The following is a 16,720-nucleotide window of genomic DNA, read 5'->3' as shown; positions in this document are numbered from 1 at the left end:
AAAAAAATTACTTTAACCCTTCAATATCTGTTTACCACACTGTATTTCTATGATAAATACACTATGCTTGATACTTGACAGAAAATGAGCTCATGCTATAGATTATAGAATTTAAAAAAACACTCCCAAAAATCTTTATATAAGCAAGCATCTATACATTATATGTCACCACTTATGAAAAAGACCATGATGTATCATTTTATATACACGATATCCTTTTCAATATGATCTTACCATATTACTAATAAACTGAAAGCTAAGTATATGCCAATTACTATTTACAAGTTAGTTTTCATCTGACAAGAAAATTACCTAAACACTCTAAAAACTGAGATTTTTCTCCATATCTGATCAAATAATAATAATAAATTGTTCATGAAAATTCAATTGAAATTGATTTTTTATTATTAAAATGTTTAAATAGATTATAAACATGATTTTATCACATTTATGATTATTATTTTAGCTTCCAATCACACAAAATATGAACATACTATTTTGATTTTTTTTGTTAATTTGCTTTAACAATCATAAAATATTTTTTTAAAACAGAAACATTAATTCCAGTTAAAAACATGGTATTGATTAAGAAAGATAAAAGATGTGTTTATAGAAAAATTTATCTTTGTGAAAAAAATCCAAATAATTGTATTTCCGGGTTTAATGACAATGCCAAAATATTATCCGGATCTAAAAAAAAATTATTTAAGAAAATTGAGGTCACTTGTAACATAGCGCAGGTATACAAACTAGTATAGTTATATGATCATAAATAAATATATTTTCAATATTAAAACAAATGAGTCCAACCCATGCCAAAATTAATTGTCTTATTATTCGAAATATTGATAATGAATATCTAACTTCGTCTATATCTACATGTAAATAAACAATAACAATTAACAAACTCTCTTCTTTCCAAAATTTAATTAAAGAAGAGAAGCATGTACCTAAAACAAAATCTGAATTGTACTCTTTAATTAATCTTACCCTTGTTCATCACCCTTACCTCCTATTCACAAATCCAAAGATATGTATATAATTGTAAGGATATATTTGGGCCAAAAACCACTCCCTACCCATCCAATTCGCAATGAAAAATCGGTGAAGCAAATGAATGTAGGTCTCCAAAAATAATGTCATCACCATCAGTGTAGCTACTGGAGTCTTGGCAATCGAAGTAAGTTTGGATGTCATCTGGGAAGCTCCTACGAGGCGGATCGCGGTCGGATTCGGGTGGTGTCAAAGGGCAATCAGAAGCTGATGTTCTCTCCAACATTTCCTTGAACTTTGAGGACTGCAACAGAAGCCCTAATGCAGATGACGCCGAGCCACCAGCACCACAAGGCCGTGTTGGAGCCACTTCTGTGTCATTAACTTTCGAACTTTGTTGATGTGATATGAAATCCAATTCAAGCTTTTGATCAAGGTTTTGTATAGGAATATTAGCATCACCATTAGGGTTTTGTTGAGGATTATTAATATTATTTTGGTTATTGGGACGTAGCCATTTGACGTAGCGGCTTAGGTCAAAGTTTGTCACAGCATTAAGTCCACGGTACTCTATAGCTGCCATGTCATATGCTGTTGCTGCTTCTTCTTGAGTGGCTGAAAAGAGAACGTACGTAAGACGGTTTAGGTGTAGTTTGTCGTAAAAAGTAGACATGATCTGTAGAACAATTTAAATATGCAAGCTAATTTTGGTACAATATGGATGGATATTGGAGATTTTAATTATGGGTGAATATTTTGGTGAGGGAGCTTTGAAATTTAAATTGCCGACTCAAGTAGTTGGGGTTTGGTTCATCTATATCCAACCAACAAGATTTGATTGCACCACAAAATCTACCTTTTAGACTTTGTCCTATTATTTTGACTAATGCATGCCCATATAATTGATATGAAATCGAGTTCATTAATCTCTTAATTTGTTTAAAAGGGTTGTTTACACTATAGGTTAACCTTATTTACTTGGAATTATTGTGTGGATTATGAAGTAAAGTGACATTGGGGCAATTGTAGCTCGACACATAAAGAACCAAGTGGGTTTGGGGGCATAAAGTCAAGCACTAGAGTTAATAAAACTTGTTTGTTTGGTGTTTAAGTGAAAAGGAAATCAGGATTAAGAGAGTTTTGTTTACTAATTAACCTGTAAGTTTCCTATCTTATAGTTTGGAATTTGCAGGGTTTTTTTTTTAATATGGTAAGTTTTTTTATGAATTTTCTACGAAATACATTATTGCTTGGAAATTGTATTGTATTCATGAAATAAATATAAATAGTTATCTAATTTGTAGATAAATATTTGAAATCCATCAAAGTGATAAAAATATTTTCATATAAGTTGAAAAATATTTTTTTTATTTTCTTGGTTTATTATTTTTCTCTTCTTCTTTTATCTCTCTCTTTTTCGATAGTAAATATAAGTGTAATAATTTCTAAACACCATAAAATTTCTTACGTTAAACTTAATTATATTTGTATATGATTTCTAGTTTCTTTTATTTTTCTTTTTATAGAAACCTATGATCAGTAGTTGGCTATTAAAGATAGATAGTTGGAGAAATTAAGGAAGGTAATGCATATGCATAGACATTTCCTAGCTTTAGGATTATATACTTTAAAAGGGAAAAGAACTTACCATATGTTCCAAGGTAGAGGTACTTGTTGCCGAAAACTCTGCCAATTCGAGCTTCCCATCTTCCATTATGATGGTGTCTGCATGCCAAATATTTTAGATTGCTGAATATTAGTGTCATTATCTCACAAAGCAAAGAGGTAACATCCACCAATTATATAGATTTTTTACTGGTAAAATGGGCTATTAAATTGTTTAAATTATTTTTTACACTATTAAATTAAAACTCCTGGATTAGTGAAAATATGTAACTAATTAAATACTGTAAGTTCATAAACACACGGTGTTCATCAATTTCAATTCTTGAAAAGTTACATGATTGTCTAATTAATTCGTTTTATTTTCCTTTGGGGGTAAGGGTCTTATCTAATTAATTAATTAGTTGAGAATATCAAGCGTTAATTGCTATAAAAAGATACAAGATTAAACAATTAAGAAAAACTAAAACACCTAAATATATATCAAAGAAAGAAAAAACATAAAAATATTATCGAAAAAGAAAATTGAAAATCAGAGACAACTCTCATTGTTTAACCTATAATTAGAATATAGACAAATAATATTTATCTAAAAAATAAATTACACACACAAATATTTAACCTATATATATATATATATATATATATTACTGGCATCACTAAAAGGAAATCAGGTCATGCCGTGAAGAAGAATTCAAAAAGAAGCCACCAAAAGCACTAGTGAGCAAGACTCAACACTCCGAGCTTGTTTCTCTACAGTGTTTTTTTTATTGTTTTAATGTATAGATATTAAAAATAAATTTTAAAAAATAAATAAATTTTATTTTCATATATTTATAAAATAAAATAAAAACATTTTAGAACATAAATACTAAGATTTATTTTTCTATTCTAAAAAAAATCAATTGTATATTTCTCGTGACATAAATAAGAGAGAGAGAGAGAAAAGACAAAATGCAGTAAATATATTACCTGGCTACACCTCTATATTTGGACACACCGCGTGAAAACCCACTACTTTTTCTGTAAATTCCATCAATAGAAATAAGCATGGCATTAATAAGACATATATATCTATATCTTTCTGTACAAAATACAAATAAGCAATTTTAAACTTTAAGAATATTTCTTAATATTTACCTCCTCAGTGATCCAATATATTCTTCTTTCGAATGACCCTCCATCTCTTTGAATTCTTCTTCGTAAGTTGACAGCTGAAATCAATTGATCTCTTTAGATATAACAAGAAAAAAAAACACTAAATCAAGGCCATGAAAGAAAAGATTTAAGGAAGAAAAATAATTTTGAGTTGTCAAGATTTACAGGAAAATTGAGGATAGTATCCTGTCCCCAGTACTTTAATGCTGCCAAGTCATAGGCATGCCCAGCCGCTTCTTCGTCATCGTAGGCCCCTAAGAAATTAAAACCATTATCGCAAATGTAATTATTTCTACAGTTTGCTGTGGTGTGTATATATATAATATATATATCAAATTAAAGAAAACAGTTCGGATTTATGTGAAATTTTGAATAAGAAAATTGGTTTTTCTCCCTTTAAGAAACAATGTTTAAGACATTTGAGGATAATAGAATTATTATTCAATATATAAAAAAGTTGAGCAAAGAGGACATGTACCTAAATACACTGCAGAGAGTTCAATTCCACCAGCATGACACCATTGAAGTCAAAACCAAAAACAGTACCAAGAAAATGAAAATGTTAAATCAACAATACAATGGTGACAAAGACGATGAAAGATTTGGAGGCGAAGATGGAAAACGACTAAAAGGGGGAAGAGTAGGAGAAAGAAGATGAATAACCTTGTCTTCCTTTCTTGTTCTGTGACTCATTCCAGCAGTTCTTATCCCACAAATGAGCCTCATAACGTCCGGTCCATCGATGCCTAAGGCAATCATGTACAGAAATGAATCCTGAACAGAATAAGAAATCAAATAGAAAAACTTCAAAGAGAAAAGAATGTGATTAAACCTTGTAACGCCTCTATAGATGGAGCTGCGTTGAGGAGGAGAGTCTCGAGGAACACTCTTTCTAGTCCGCTTCACCTTGGTTGCGGGATTAATGCTAGTGTTTGCAGAGTTCTTTAGGCTTTGCTTTGATGTTTTTCCCATCTAACTTCACCAAAAGAAGTGCACAAACACACACACACGTAAAAAAAGTGTTGGGAGGCAGATTTTGAGAGAGGGAGAGAGAGAGAGGAGGGGGAGGATAGTGACTAGGTCATCCAATGAGAAGGGATTTTAAAAGAAATGAGAGAATAGATATAGGGAGTTTGTTTGATGGGATGGAAGAATAGAGAGAGAAGCCGGCTGGAGATGGTGTTTTTTTGTGGCCGTCTATAAGCGGCTTTGTGCGTAGCCTCTTTCCCTCTTGTCTTCACTTATGTGTACTTTGTGTTAGGTTCTTGAGTGTGTTTGTTGTATGGGTGAAAATACGATAGGACTTCAACCATTTTTGCTCCTTTGCCCTGATCGATTAATTTTGTGTTTGCTTGCTCGTTTAACCTGTTTTTTATTAAAAAAAATATTTAAAAATATTTTTTTTAAGATTGGCCGGTATTAAAAATAATTTTTTTAAAAATAAAAATAATATTTTAATATATTTCTAAATAAAAAAAATATCTTAAAAACAACCTTTTATCGTATTATAAACATTACATAGGTAATTTTGCTGTAAAATCCAAGTGGTGTGCTTGGCTTATTCAGCACAAACTTGTAAACTAACTTGTATTGCTCCTTTTTTTCCTTCTCGATCATAGAAGTTTTTGGTTCTGCCAAGGCATGGGTTGGTTTGATCCAATGGTGGGCTTTTGCTTTGATAGATCTTGGGTTGACATTTCTACTATTATAATTTGTAGGCTAGCATGAGTGAGGTGCTGGATTCATGGATCGTACTGCCTGATTTAATGTTGCCATGGCTTTTCTGTTTTTCAAAAGGATTAGTTTTCATGTCTTCTGGATCTCAATTTAAGTCCATGAATAGCGCCTTTTGCATTTTAGATTTTTTTTATATATAAAAAAACAATAAACTAGTCTACGTTAATTTATTTACGTAGAAGATATATGAAAACTAAATTATTCTTATAATAAAGTAGAAACACCATGCTATTAATATTAAAAAAAAAATTAATCTTCAATAAACTGCTGAGGAACCATTGCGTAGAACAATTTTTTTATTTGAAGCATAGTTTTTTAAAATAATTTTTTGTTTATAATTTAAAAAGCAAGTTTCAATGAAAAAAAACCATTATGTCTCAATAATCTTTATGCGAATTTATACAAAAACAAAGGAATAATTAATTTGAGATATATATTTTCATCTCATTCAATATTCATGAGATAATTGCTAAAATTACAGTTCAAAAACCTCTAAATTGTATTTGAAAAGTATGGTATCATCGTATGATTTTTAAATAGTATTGTAATTATTTTATTTCACAATATTAAAAAAATTGAAAATTAAATAAAAAAAAAGAAAAATTAGGGAAGGGTCAAAAGACTAAAACCTAAGTGTGTCTGGATTTAAAAAGATTGTACATGCATGTCTGAGCTTCCAAGGCTAGGCTTGTATGCATGATTTTTAAATAAAATGTTAGACGTGCCTAGCTCTCTCTTTTTTAAGAAGTAAATGATGTGTCTTCCATTGCAATTAATAATTTCTTGCAATAATTTTTAATCATCTTTAGTGATGGAAAATCAGAGTTTGAATTATTTTTTACTTAAAAAATGTAAATCTCAATTTATTTTTATCTAAAAATACACCAGAACAAGAAAAAAAGAAAAAAAAAGCATTTTAGAAACCTCTATAGCCCAATCAGAGTTTAGCGTGATTATTAGACCATGTTTTTGAAAAAAATTAAAAATAATGACATTAACAGTATAACGGAACAATTAAAAGTCTAACCTCTTTTAGTTTATAATTAATTAATTTTGCTCTCTAACACTTTTATTATTTAAATTGGAATTCCAGTGGATGGCTCATTGATTAAGCTTAAAATCTCATATTTATACAGTATATATTTAATATTTTATGATGCTTTCTTGTGGTCACTACCAATGCCATAGTCATAATTTTTTTCCCAGACTTTTTCTCATCTATTACAGAAAATTAACTTAAAATATTAAGTATCCAACTATATAAATCAAATCATAAACCAAAAAAGTGGGCTATATTAAATTCTGCGTGCTGCATGCACGGGAAGGTGGGTGCTGTGGAGCCTATGATGTAACAAGTAGCAAATTTTATAAATCGGCAATTAGCTACAGACCATAGGTAATGAAAACTATACCTGAAACAAAAATGCGAATCGGCACAAATCGCTGCGATGGAGCCTGGCGAGGAGAGCTTGCTATTCATTTTACATGTTGCTTGCCATTTTAGATCCTATTTTGTGAGAGAAAAAGAAAAAGAAGAAGAAGAGGAGGAGGAGGAGGAGGAGGAGGAGGAGGAGGAGTTAAAGCATACGGAGACCTTCAACACAAATTACTGGTTATTCAACTTGACTACTACCTTTTAGTTAGACCTTCTAGTTGATTTGCTCCAGCGAGTTCCCGAAAAAAAAAAAAAAAAAGTTAATTGGTTATTGATTTAGAAACTTGCACCGCGTTCTCAAAAAATTAAAAAAAAAATTAAAATTTTTTTTTTGTTAAAATTTAATATGTTTTGGATCGTTTTGATATGCTGATGTTAAAAATAATTTTTAAAAACATAAAAAAATATTATTGGTATGCATTTCAGCACGAAAAGTTATTTGAAAAGTAACCGCAACTACATTGTCAAACATACTTTTAGTTAATTTGATTGGTCAACCACTTACCTGATCGTCTCGATTAAAACTTGATTTAAATTTAAAACGAAACAAAAAAAAAAACATTACTTTAATTTTTTTTAAAAAAATAAAAATAAAATGGTATTGTTTTGATTAACTTAGATTAAACTTTTCAATAATTACCTAAACCTGTAGTCGGTAATGATTCAAGCCAGGTTTAATAATGAACCTGTAGTATTAAAGGATGATGTATAAAAACAAATTAGAAGAAATAAAAAATTAAATGGTAGAAATAAAAAAAATGAAAAATAAAGAGCTTGGGTGCTTAATCTTTTTCAGTTGTTTTTTAGTAATTAATGATATATGTGTACGAGTGCATTTAGATGCTGTAAATATTTGGTGTGCTATATTTGGCGGCGGGTGCCTAAATTCCAGGATGCAGCATGATATTTGGTGGAGACTGCCGACGAAGAGTGCTTCTCGATGACCAGAACATTGCTGGAAAATACATATATTAAATGTTGTGTTTGTTTTTTGAAAAATGATTTTTTATATTTATTTATTATTAAAAACTATTGATTAATGAAAAACATTTATTGATTAACAAAAAATACTTTTCAATAAAAAAAATTAACTTGGTTTTTAAAAAATTATTTTTATTAAATCATCAATCCTAACTCGTCCCATGTTCAAATAACGCACTTGCGAGGGCAATGCCATTGTTCAAGCATTGAAAATATATATATTTTTCCTATGGCATCCTAGTTTTATGACACAGTTTATATTATTTCAAATGTATGATTATTGTATAATATAACTGTGTTGTATTCGAATGTATTTTCTATTAATATTGTCTAAATTAAAGTGTTATATACACTAACATATCAAATTAATATACTTTTTTATATATATTAATTTATCTTAATATATTATTTCCTATATAAATATATTAGTAATTTATTATTTAATAGTAGTATTATATTTGAAAGTATTTTATTAATATATTATTGTTTACATAACAATAATAATTAAAAAAAAAGTAATGTATCATTTTAGTTTTTGGGTTTTTATAGAAAGTGTTTTTTAATCTTTTAAACTAGAAAACATCTTTTTACCGTATAAAGATTATGTTTTCCTTTAACGAGAAAGTAAATTTTATTGATAAGTTTTTCACAATGTGGTCAGACACAAAAAAGAGTTTAAAAAATATTTTTTTAAAAAAATATTTTCCAATAAATAAACAAGACCTATCATGAAACAGAAAAGATAAAGATATGATCTTATGTTTTCCTTTAACCAAAAAGTGAATTTCATTAATAAGTTTTCCACGATATGATCAGACATTAAAAAAATTAAAAAATTAATTTAAAAAATAATAATTTCCAACAAGTAAATAAGATTTTTCATAAAACAGAAAAGATAAAGATATATAAAGGAACATATCTTTCGATACTTATTATTTAGAAATAATAGAAATTCATTTTAAAACTATTTTAAAAGAAAATTATTTTATGTATAATTATTTTTATTTTCAACCAAATATATTTTTATTTATTTTGTATTAATCTTTTTTATCACAATAAACTAACCAAACACAATTCAAATGATTTCAAATTAAGTGTGTTTCATATTTGAAAGATCATGTCCCTTAAAATTAAATTATTAAATTAAAATACAAAATTCAGATATTGATATTTAAATAATAAATCAGTTCTTATAAAATTATTAAAAATAGTAAATTCAAATTAAAATCAGATTTTATTTTTAAAATCAAATAACCATCAATAACATATTTGAACACCTATATCGACTCATCCATGCATGAATGAAATCCAATTCTAATAATTAACTTGAATTCAATGATTTTGGATTTAGAAGCATGATCTATATATAATTTTTTAAGACTAATGTATGAACAATTTGTTTGACAAATATTGAAATTGGAGCTCAAGCGGGTTGAAATAAACCGATCGGTTTACACAAATTTTAATGCAAATGAAGCCCACAGCCAATGGCCCAAAGAGAGGGGAAAATAATGGGCAAGTTTTTACTTTTTGGTCCATGTACCAAATTAACATTGAGAAATTATATTATGTAATTTTAAGTATTATTTGGTTATTATATTAGGATAAAAAAGACAAGAGAAGACCTGTCTCATTATATTAACATAAAAATCTAGGTTTTTTTTTTTTAAAAAAAAAAAGCTGAGATCTTTTTTAATTTTCTTTGTTATATTTTGTGATTTATTTTTAATTTTCTTGCTCGAGTGATTACATGTCATAGGATTATTTGTGTGCTCTGAAATCAACTGAAACTCCGCATTTACCAATCTGCATCATTTTAAAACATTTTCAGCTGCTCTGTTTGTGAAGCGAGGAGCATCTGCTCGTATACCTCTATGTTTTGTCAATCAAAGTGATGAATATATTCAGACCCTGAAATTGAAAACTTCTGCAACAAATCTTGACTTTCTAATATTTAAAAAGCTCCCAGCAATAGAAGAGACTGTGGAACCATTTGTATGCTAGAATTTTTCACACAATTATCTTTTGGTACTTCACAAAGCTATTACTGAATGTTCAGTTTGGTTTCTTAAGTTTATCGCTACATCATCACTCAATTTCGCTATGCTCAGAAGTTTCTATTTGCAACAGAGTGCAATTGTAACCACGCAACTCTTGTTATGTACATTGCATGCAGGACCTTGTTGGTTCCATATTCTCTGTGGGTGCAGTTGGCTCCCTCTCTGGGGTCCTTATCTACCAATATTGGTTAAAAGACCATCCTTTTCGTGACTTGCTTTTCTGGTCTCAGTTGTTGTTTGATGCATTAGGATTGATAGATTTGATATCATTGCTGCGTCTGAACTTGTTTGTTGCAATGGATGAAGACATTTCTATGATGATTGAACGCGTTAAATGGCAGCCTCCTCTTGTACGTAGTTCCAAGCTTTTCCCTGCTGGTACAGAGGACACTTTCTTTGCCTTGCTCATGTCAGGAGACCATGTAGGTTTGCTTTCATCAACTTGGGTAGGAGGTCTCTTGCTCAAATCCTGGGGGGCTACACACACGGACACAATCTGACAATCTGTGGATGGCCATTTTGATCCGGAGCCTCATGAGAAGAGTTCCAGTTGGCCTGCTGTTTCTGATACCTGGAAGTGATCCGAACTTATCCATCCTTCCAGCGGAGATGTTAAAGACAAAAAAGGTGATGATACTCTTGAATCTGAATTCACTGAGATGGTCACTTAATCCAGCAACATAAAAAGACCTAGGAGTCTGCTAGTTTCTGCATGAAGACTTGCGGTTAAATTCTCAATTTTGGCTTGGAGGGAAGATTTTTATGTTACTTTCTTGGAATTACAGTTGATGCATCATCTTTAGAACACGAAGGCTTCTAAAGGACATAACTTTCTGCTGCAGGCTGTCAACAGAGTGTCCCGTGGAATGCCTCTTGTCAGAGGTCACACCTCCTCGGCATTGCTTTCGGTCTTTGACTGTCTGATATTTCTGTTGGACAACATTTGAGAGATAAGATCAAGTCCATCCTCCCTTGGTGAGAATCTAGTTTCCATGAACACTGGAATCAATTTGAAGAACAGACATTCTTCTCGGACATTATTGAATATAATATCTCCAAATCAACAATCAAACACTTCGCAGGTCCCTTTTGTGTTTCCTTTTTTTCCTGTGTAGATTACAAATTATTATACATATGCATCATTGCAAAGCCTTACTGATAATGTTCTGAAATATGTGGTTTGCAACCTGTCTAGAATGAATTAAAGTGATTTTTCTCATAATCTTCTTCATCATATTTATGTTCTTTGCTCAAAGGCTCATGTTCTCTCTCTCTCTCTCTCTCTCTCTCTCTCTCTCTCTTCTTTTATGATACCAGCAATTGAAAGAAATAAATTTCCCATCAAGTATTTTAGCCCCTGAAAATTGTGAAATATCAAAAAAATCTTCGTTGTTTAATCATCTTTAGATACACAGAGCATGTAAGAGTATGCAATTATATAACCACATTCGGCATCCTTTCTTAAATTCAAACAGATCTTGCATGAAAATTATACAAAAGATATCTTTGCTGTGTTGGGACTGCACTGTAGAAACACTCAAGAAATTGGAAATGGCATTTAGACATTCTATACCTTTCCCCCATGGAAAATTAAAGATATTTATATGTGATATGAACATAGAAAAACTACTGCTTGATGATTTCTTTTCCAACAAGAACAGTTGGCATTGCATCAAATAATTACATTTGCACAGTCACACACCTGATCTTTATTCTTCCAAATCATCGACCTAGTAGAAACTGCAAGCTTCTTCAGCAAATCCCAACATGGATCCCTTGGTATCATATATAATCCTCTGGTTTTTCTGCTGATAATTCCCAATTATGCCAACTTCATCTTCATACGGGAGACTTGCAATAGCCAAGCAGACCTGAGACGCATCAGTCTTGACAGAATAGAAAACCCCGGTTACATCCACATTGAGCTCAGCACTTCCCTCGAAGTACATTTTTATGTCTGGAATCTTAACTTCTTGATATCCACTAAGGTTGAAGCAACTATCCAAAATCATAAAAGATGGTGCAGAAGGATAACCTGAAAATTGCTTCACAAACTCAGCCTTTAGTGCCTGGTAAATTGAAGGAGGAAGTCTTGAAATAACCGTCCCAGAATCAATTATCATTCTGTCTTTACCGAAACTTGGTGCTTGTACTTCTACCCCACCAACAGTAATGCCAGTTAGGTTGAGAAAATAGAAGGGTAGCAGCGGATTGTGAATCATTCTGGTGTATGAAATAGGAGTTGTGTTTTTGTAAACCGAGGAATTTCCACCCATGACTAGTGAACCTGAAGCCTCAGCTTCTGTTGTAGGCAAACAATAGGAGAAAACTCCTCCAAACATGGGTGAAATTTGAGAAATCAAAGAGAGATCAGTCCTTCCCAATCCCACAAGACCTGAAGCTCCACCAAATAGACCTTGATTTTTCCTACCACAGCCAAATATGAAGTTGTTGACTGTAGTGTTTCCTAAATTAAGATGCTCCATACCCACCTCACCGCTTGTGTAGGACCCATCACCATAGTTAACAACATAGTTACAAGTCGGAGGGTTACTCCCACAAACTCCTGAATTTCCAGTTGCAAGCTGTAGGGATCGACACGTTAATGAATTGCATAGAACTGTTCGGTATGAAGGAGATTTTGAAGGGTTGAAAACAGGGTCTTGTTGATTATAACATCGATTGCAAGGTTGACATTGAACCCAACTCAAGTCACTTCCTGTGTCCACAATCACTGTCATTTTTCGACCACCTAATTCCACTGTAACTATGTAGTTTAGTGACTGAAGTCTTATACCAGAAGTTAATGGGATTTGAGTATCCACTGAATCATCAATATTTCCAGATAAAATGATGTTTTTAATTCTAGATTGAAGCGATCGAAGCTGAAAGTTATCCATGATCAAGCGTTTTTGAAGCTTCTTATTCCAGTCTAAGATCTTTCCTGAGCAAGAATCTTTGTGCTTCATTTCCAATATCACCGCACCATTCTCCCACCCTTCAAATTCCAAACAGAGTGAGCATTAGTCCATATTAGAGCACTGTAGTTGTATTCTAGAAATTAAAAACTAGTGTAAATTTACCTAAAAGCAGAGAAATAATTAATGACTAACGAAGATTAATGTATATGGATGCACTAGGCTCTCGAAAAAGAAAAACATTGTATAACATTGATCTCCATTGATCCAAAATAGTTTGCTTCAAGGGAAAAAAATGTAAGAAATTTTGCAAATATTTTAGTAGTACATAGATAATCCTACAACGGTGTACTTTATACGAAGAAAAAAAAAGTAGAGCCAAGATAAGGTTTTCTAATGAAGAGTGTTTCCCATAAAGCATGAAATAAGTTCTAGATAGTGATGGCATAAAGGAACGTAAGTAGTAGAGTACAGATCATCCCGAAAGCGGAGAACAGATAAATAAATTAAGAAGCCCTTCCCTTTTCACTTCGCTATACTCACTTGATTTTTGGGAGAGGCAACTTGAACTATCACTCTCCTGTTTCCATTGGAATTTATGCATGCTGAGGACTTTCTTCCCTCGAAAACATTGAACTCCATTATCCAAAATGGTGAGGAGAAAAACAAGAAGAGAAAGATGGAGGAGTTTTGAAGGAAAAGCAGGTTTTTCCTGCACCATTTCGATGATACTAACGGGGGGAGATAAGAAATAAAGAGTCGCCAAGAACAAAAAAGGAACGAAGAAAGAATCTTAGCAATGAGTACTACTGTACGTGTATCTGAATGTGTGTGAGAGAGAGGGAGGGAGGGAGAGGAGTGGGAGATTCTTAAGAGTTGGAGTTTTGCAAGAGAACAAGAGAGAAACGGCTGGCTAAAGGACCCTACCGGTGCATGAGATGTTATTGTAGATTCACATGCACGTTCTTGGCAACTAAGAAAAGGGTTCGTGTGCTACTGTGTTTGTAGCTAGTAGCGGACATGGTGGGATGCGAAGAGGTTGTGATATTTGCAATGATTTGTTTAGTTTGCTGAGCTTTCATAAGATAAGGACTCATCACGTAACCAACCAACTATACTGACTTTAAGAAAGATTAATGATTGTTTTTTAAAATATTTTTTATTTAAAAATATATCAAAATAATTTTTTTAAAATTTTTAAAATTATTATTAATATTAACACAGCAAAACCATTAAAAAATATTAAAAAATTAATATTAAATTAAACTTTTTTTTTTTCAAAACTTGCTCGAACACCGTTTAAAACTAAATAACATGATGTGTGTTTAATTATTGTCCCTTTCGATAGTGCTATTCCTTCTGCATCAATCAACCATATCTATGCACATAGCATTAGATTCTTGAGTTATGCCGCCAAGCAATAAAATAACAATCAACTTGATCTTATGATCCTTAATTATTTGATTAATCATTCTTTCGTTGCTTTCCCCTCTAAACAACGTTATTACAAGATGGGTGGAAAACCCTTGGACTCGAGGACCTAGTCCTGTGCATAGTTTGAGCTCCTCCAGCTTGTCAGAAGGGTTTTCAATGCCGAAGATTTGAGCGAGCATCAAGGCAATGCCTACACCTTTCATGATCATTGAATCTGATTGAATTGCTAGTTCGGCACAACTATTAATTATAACGGAACTCCATAAAATTAAAGAAAGAGAATTCTTACATCTGATCTCGAATCATCGGCATGGAGTCACCTTTATGGGTTCTGAGACCATTAATGACTTGCAGCTACACTTCTCTCGGTCGGTCCTTCAGTGGTCTGGTCATCACATCACCATTCACATGTTACTCTTCTGACTTCTCTCCTTCAAGGGCCAGGCCAGCGCCCTCCTCAGCTTCTGTGCTCTGTTTTGTATTGTCGAATAAAGTACTTTTTATTGCACTAATTGGACTCCTTCCACCTTGGTGGTCTGAGCATTTTCTCATGCTAAAAGGCAGACACATGCAGTGATTTATAATCACAAACCTTTTGATGATGGAAATGTTTATAATATAACAACTAATACAAGTAGATAATATTTAATAATCATTTGCACGACATGATGTTACAAGTAATCTAACAATCTAGATGGAGTGAGAAGTTGATCACCTAATGTATGGCTACGAACTACGTACGAACTTAGCTTGTTTAAAGTAGAATACTTGGAACGTAGTCTTTCTCCCTTGCATCACCCTGTCAATAATTATAATTAAATCATATTAATTATAACACAATGACTTTTATTTTTATGTGTGTTACAATCAAGCTTACCAGTGTTATTATTCTAAGATTCTAAATGCAACATGAAGATGGAAGACTGAACAGGTAACTCCATCCTGATTCAGTACGTCAATCTGATTGATATTTTTTGAGATTTTTCTAGAACATTTTTATTTAAAGCTTTTAAAAAAATCAAAATAATATTGTTTTAATTAACTTATGTTAATCCAAGTTAACTCGTTTAACCTATAACTCAAGTCTTGAACCTAGTCATGAACCGATGGAGTTTAGTAATCATAACTAATCATTTTAAGGGTATGTTTGTTTAGACTATCACGTTATGTTTTTTTTTAATTTATTTTTTGTGTTTTTTAATTATTTTTATATGTTGATGTTAAAAATAAATTTTAAAAAATATAAAAAATATTTTTTAAATATATTTTCAAACAAAAAAATATTTTAAAAAGTAACTAAACAATATCTAAACCAACTAGATTAGATTAATATAATTAGTGTAAAACAATACTTTTATTATTTAATTAAGAGATGCTTCAACTGCTAATAAACACTACACGAAGGATGAAAAGATACCATTTAAAGATACGAGTTAATTCCATACTATACATTCCATATTCATTTATATTAATTCATCTTTTATATATTTAATTACTTAATTAAAGTTAGAAGTCACATTAAGTTCATAACTATTAATCATATTTAAGACATGATGGCTATTTGAAATATACAAGTTGTTGTTTAATAAAAATTAATTATTTAAAAATCACTTTCTTATAAATGCATCTTGACTTTTTCTATATATATATATATAAACCCATCGTCTCATCATTTCAGCAACAATAAAATCTTTTTGTTAAAAAAAATCATAGGAGGAGTTTGAATTCTATTTTGTGCTCAAAGAAATTCACGAGAAATCCAAAGAAATTCATGAGAAATATAAAATCAAATAATTTTATTCATAGATTTGAATTTGATAATAGAAAGATGAAAAGGAGTAGTCAACAAAGGTGGCAAATCCAACTTGGATATTCTTATCCACAACGCATCCCTCTCATTTTCATATAAAGAAAATATACTTACGTGTCCTCCAATTCCACCAGATTCTTCCACGTTTCACCCCCACCCAATCACATCCCTTCATCTTCCAGGATGACTCGCAAAACGACAAGAGATACTCAAGCTGAAGGTTCATGAACCGGGTCCCACTCTCTATCCGAAAACCAAAAAATGCTGCGCACGTGTTTGTCACGCGATAGAGACACCACCGCATGACGCCATCTCCACCCTCCTAAACGATTCTAATGACTTAACCACCCTCCGTGGACACAGGTGAGTATAGTTAGTTATTAAACTAGGCATGTCTCCACAAATTAATTTGATTTATCGATTCAAAACTTGATTTTAACTTGGATTTTATTTTAAATTATTTTTAAATTAACCTTGATAATAAACTCGAGTAAATTAATAGGATGAATTATGATACGGTCGACTTGACAGAACTACCATGCCCATCACCCCTCCCTTGAAGGGTATAGTG

At 31.4% G+C, this 16,720-nt stretch overlaps 2 protein-coding genes across 4 annotated transcripts; both read right to left on the bottom strand.

The window, feature by feature from the left end:
• Positions 1–813: 813 nt before the first annotated feature.
• Positions 814–5,031, bottom strand: LOC18097139 (AP2-like ethylene-responsive transcription factor At1g16060). The gene is made up of 8 exons (XM_024592667.2): positions 4,607–5,031; positions 4,438–4,520; positions 4,253–4,261; positions 3,940–4,028; positions 3,757–3,830; positions 3,589–3,639; positions 2,642–2,718; positions 814–1,608 (listed from the first exon to the last, which is right to left on the bottom strand). The coding sequence occupies exons 1-8, from the start codon at positions 4,744–4,746 to the stop codon at positions 1,076–1,078; spliced, it is 1,056 nt and encodes a 351-aa protein (XP_024448435.1). The 5' UTR covers positions 4,747–5,031; the 3' UTR covers positions 814–1,075.
• Positions 5,032–9,852: 4,821 nt separating this feature from the next.
• On the bottom strand, positions 9,853–14,880 carry LOC7478314 (aspartyl protease family protein At5g10770). Of its 3 annotated transcripts, XM_002303829.3 has the most exons (3): positions 13,449–14,037; positions 11,690–12,985; positions 9,853–11,094 (listed from the first exon to the last, which is right to left on the bottom strand). In XM_002303829.3, exons 1-2 carry the CDS (start codon positions 13,624–13,626, stop codon positions 11,718–11,720), a joined length of 1,446 nt encoding a protein of 481 aa, XP_002303865.2. In that variant the 5' UTR covers positions 13,627–14,037; the 3' UTR covers positions 9,853–11,094; positions 11,690–11,717. The 3 variants fall into 3 exon arrangements, with proteins under 3 accessions (XP_002303865.2, XP_024448432.1, XP_024448431.1); XM_024592664.2 differs by lacking the exons at positions 9,853–11,094; positions 13,449–14,037 and adding an exon at positions 14,629–14,880 and having other exon boundaries at positions 11,409–12,985; XM_024592663.2 differs by lacking the exon at positions 9,853–11,094 and having other exon boundaries at positions 11,409–12,985; positions 13,449–14,035.
• Between the last annotated feature and the right edge of the window lie 1,840 nt (positions 14,881–16,720).

Source organism: Populus trichocarpa, chromosome 3 (genome assembly GCF_000002775.5).
Source record: "Populus trichocarpa isolate Nisqually-1 chromosome 3, P.trichocarpa_v4.1, whole genome shotgun sequence".
NCBI classification, from domain to species: Eukaryota; Viridiplantae; Streptophyta; class Magnoliopsida; order Malpighiales; family Salicaceae; genus Populus; species Populus trichocarpa.
This window is presented reverse-complemented; position numbering and strand designations above follow the sequence as displayed.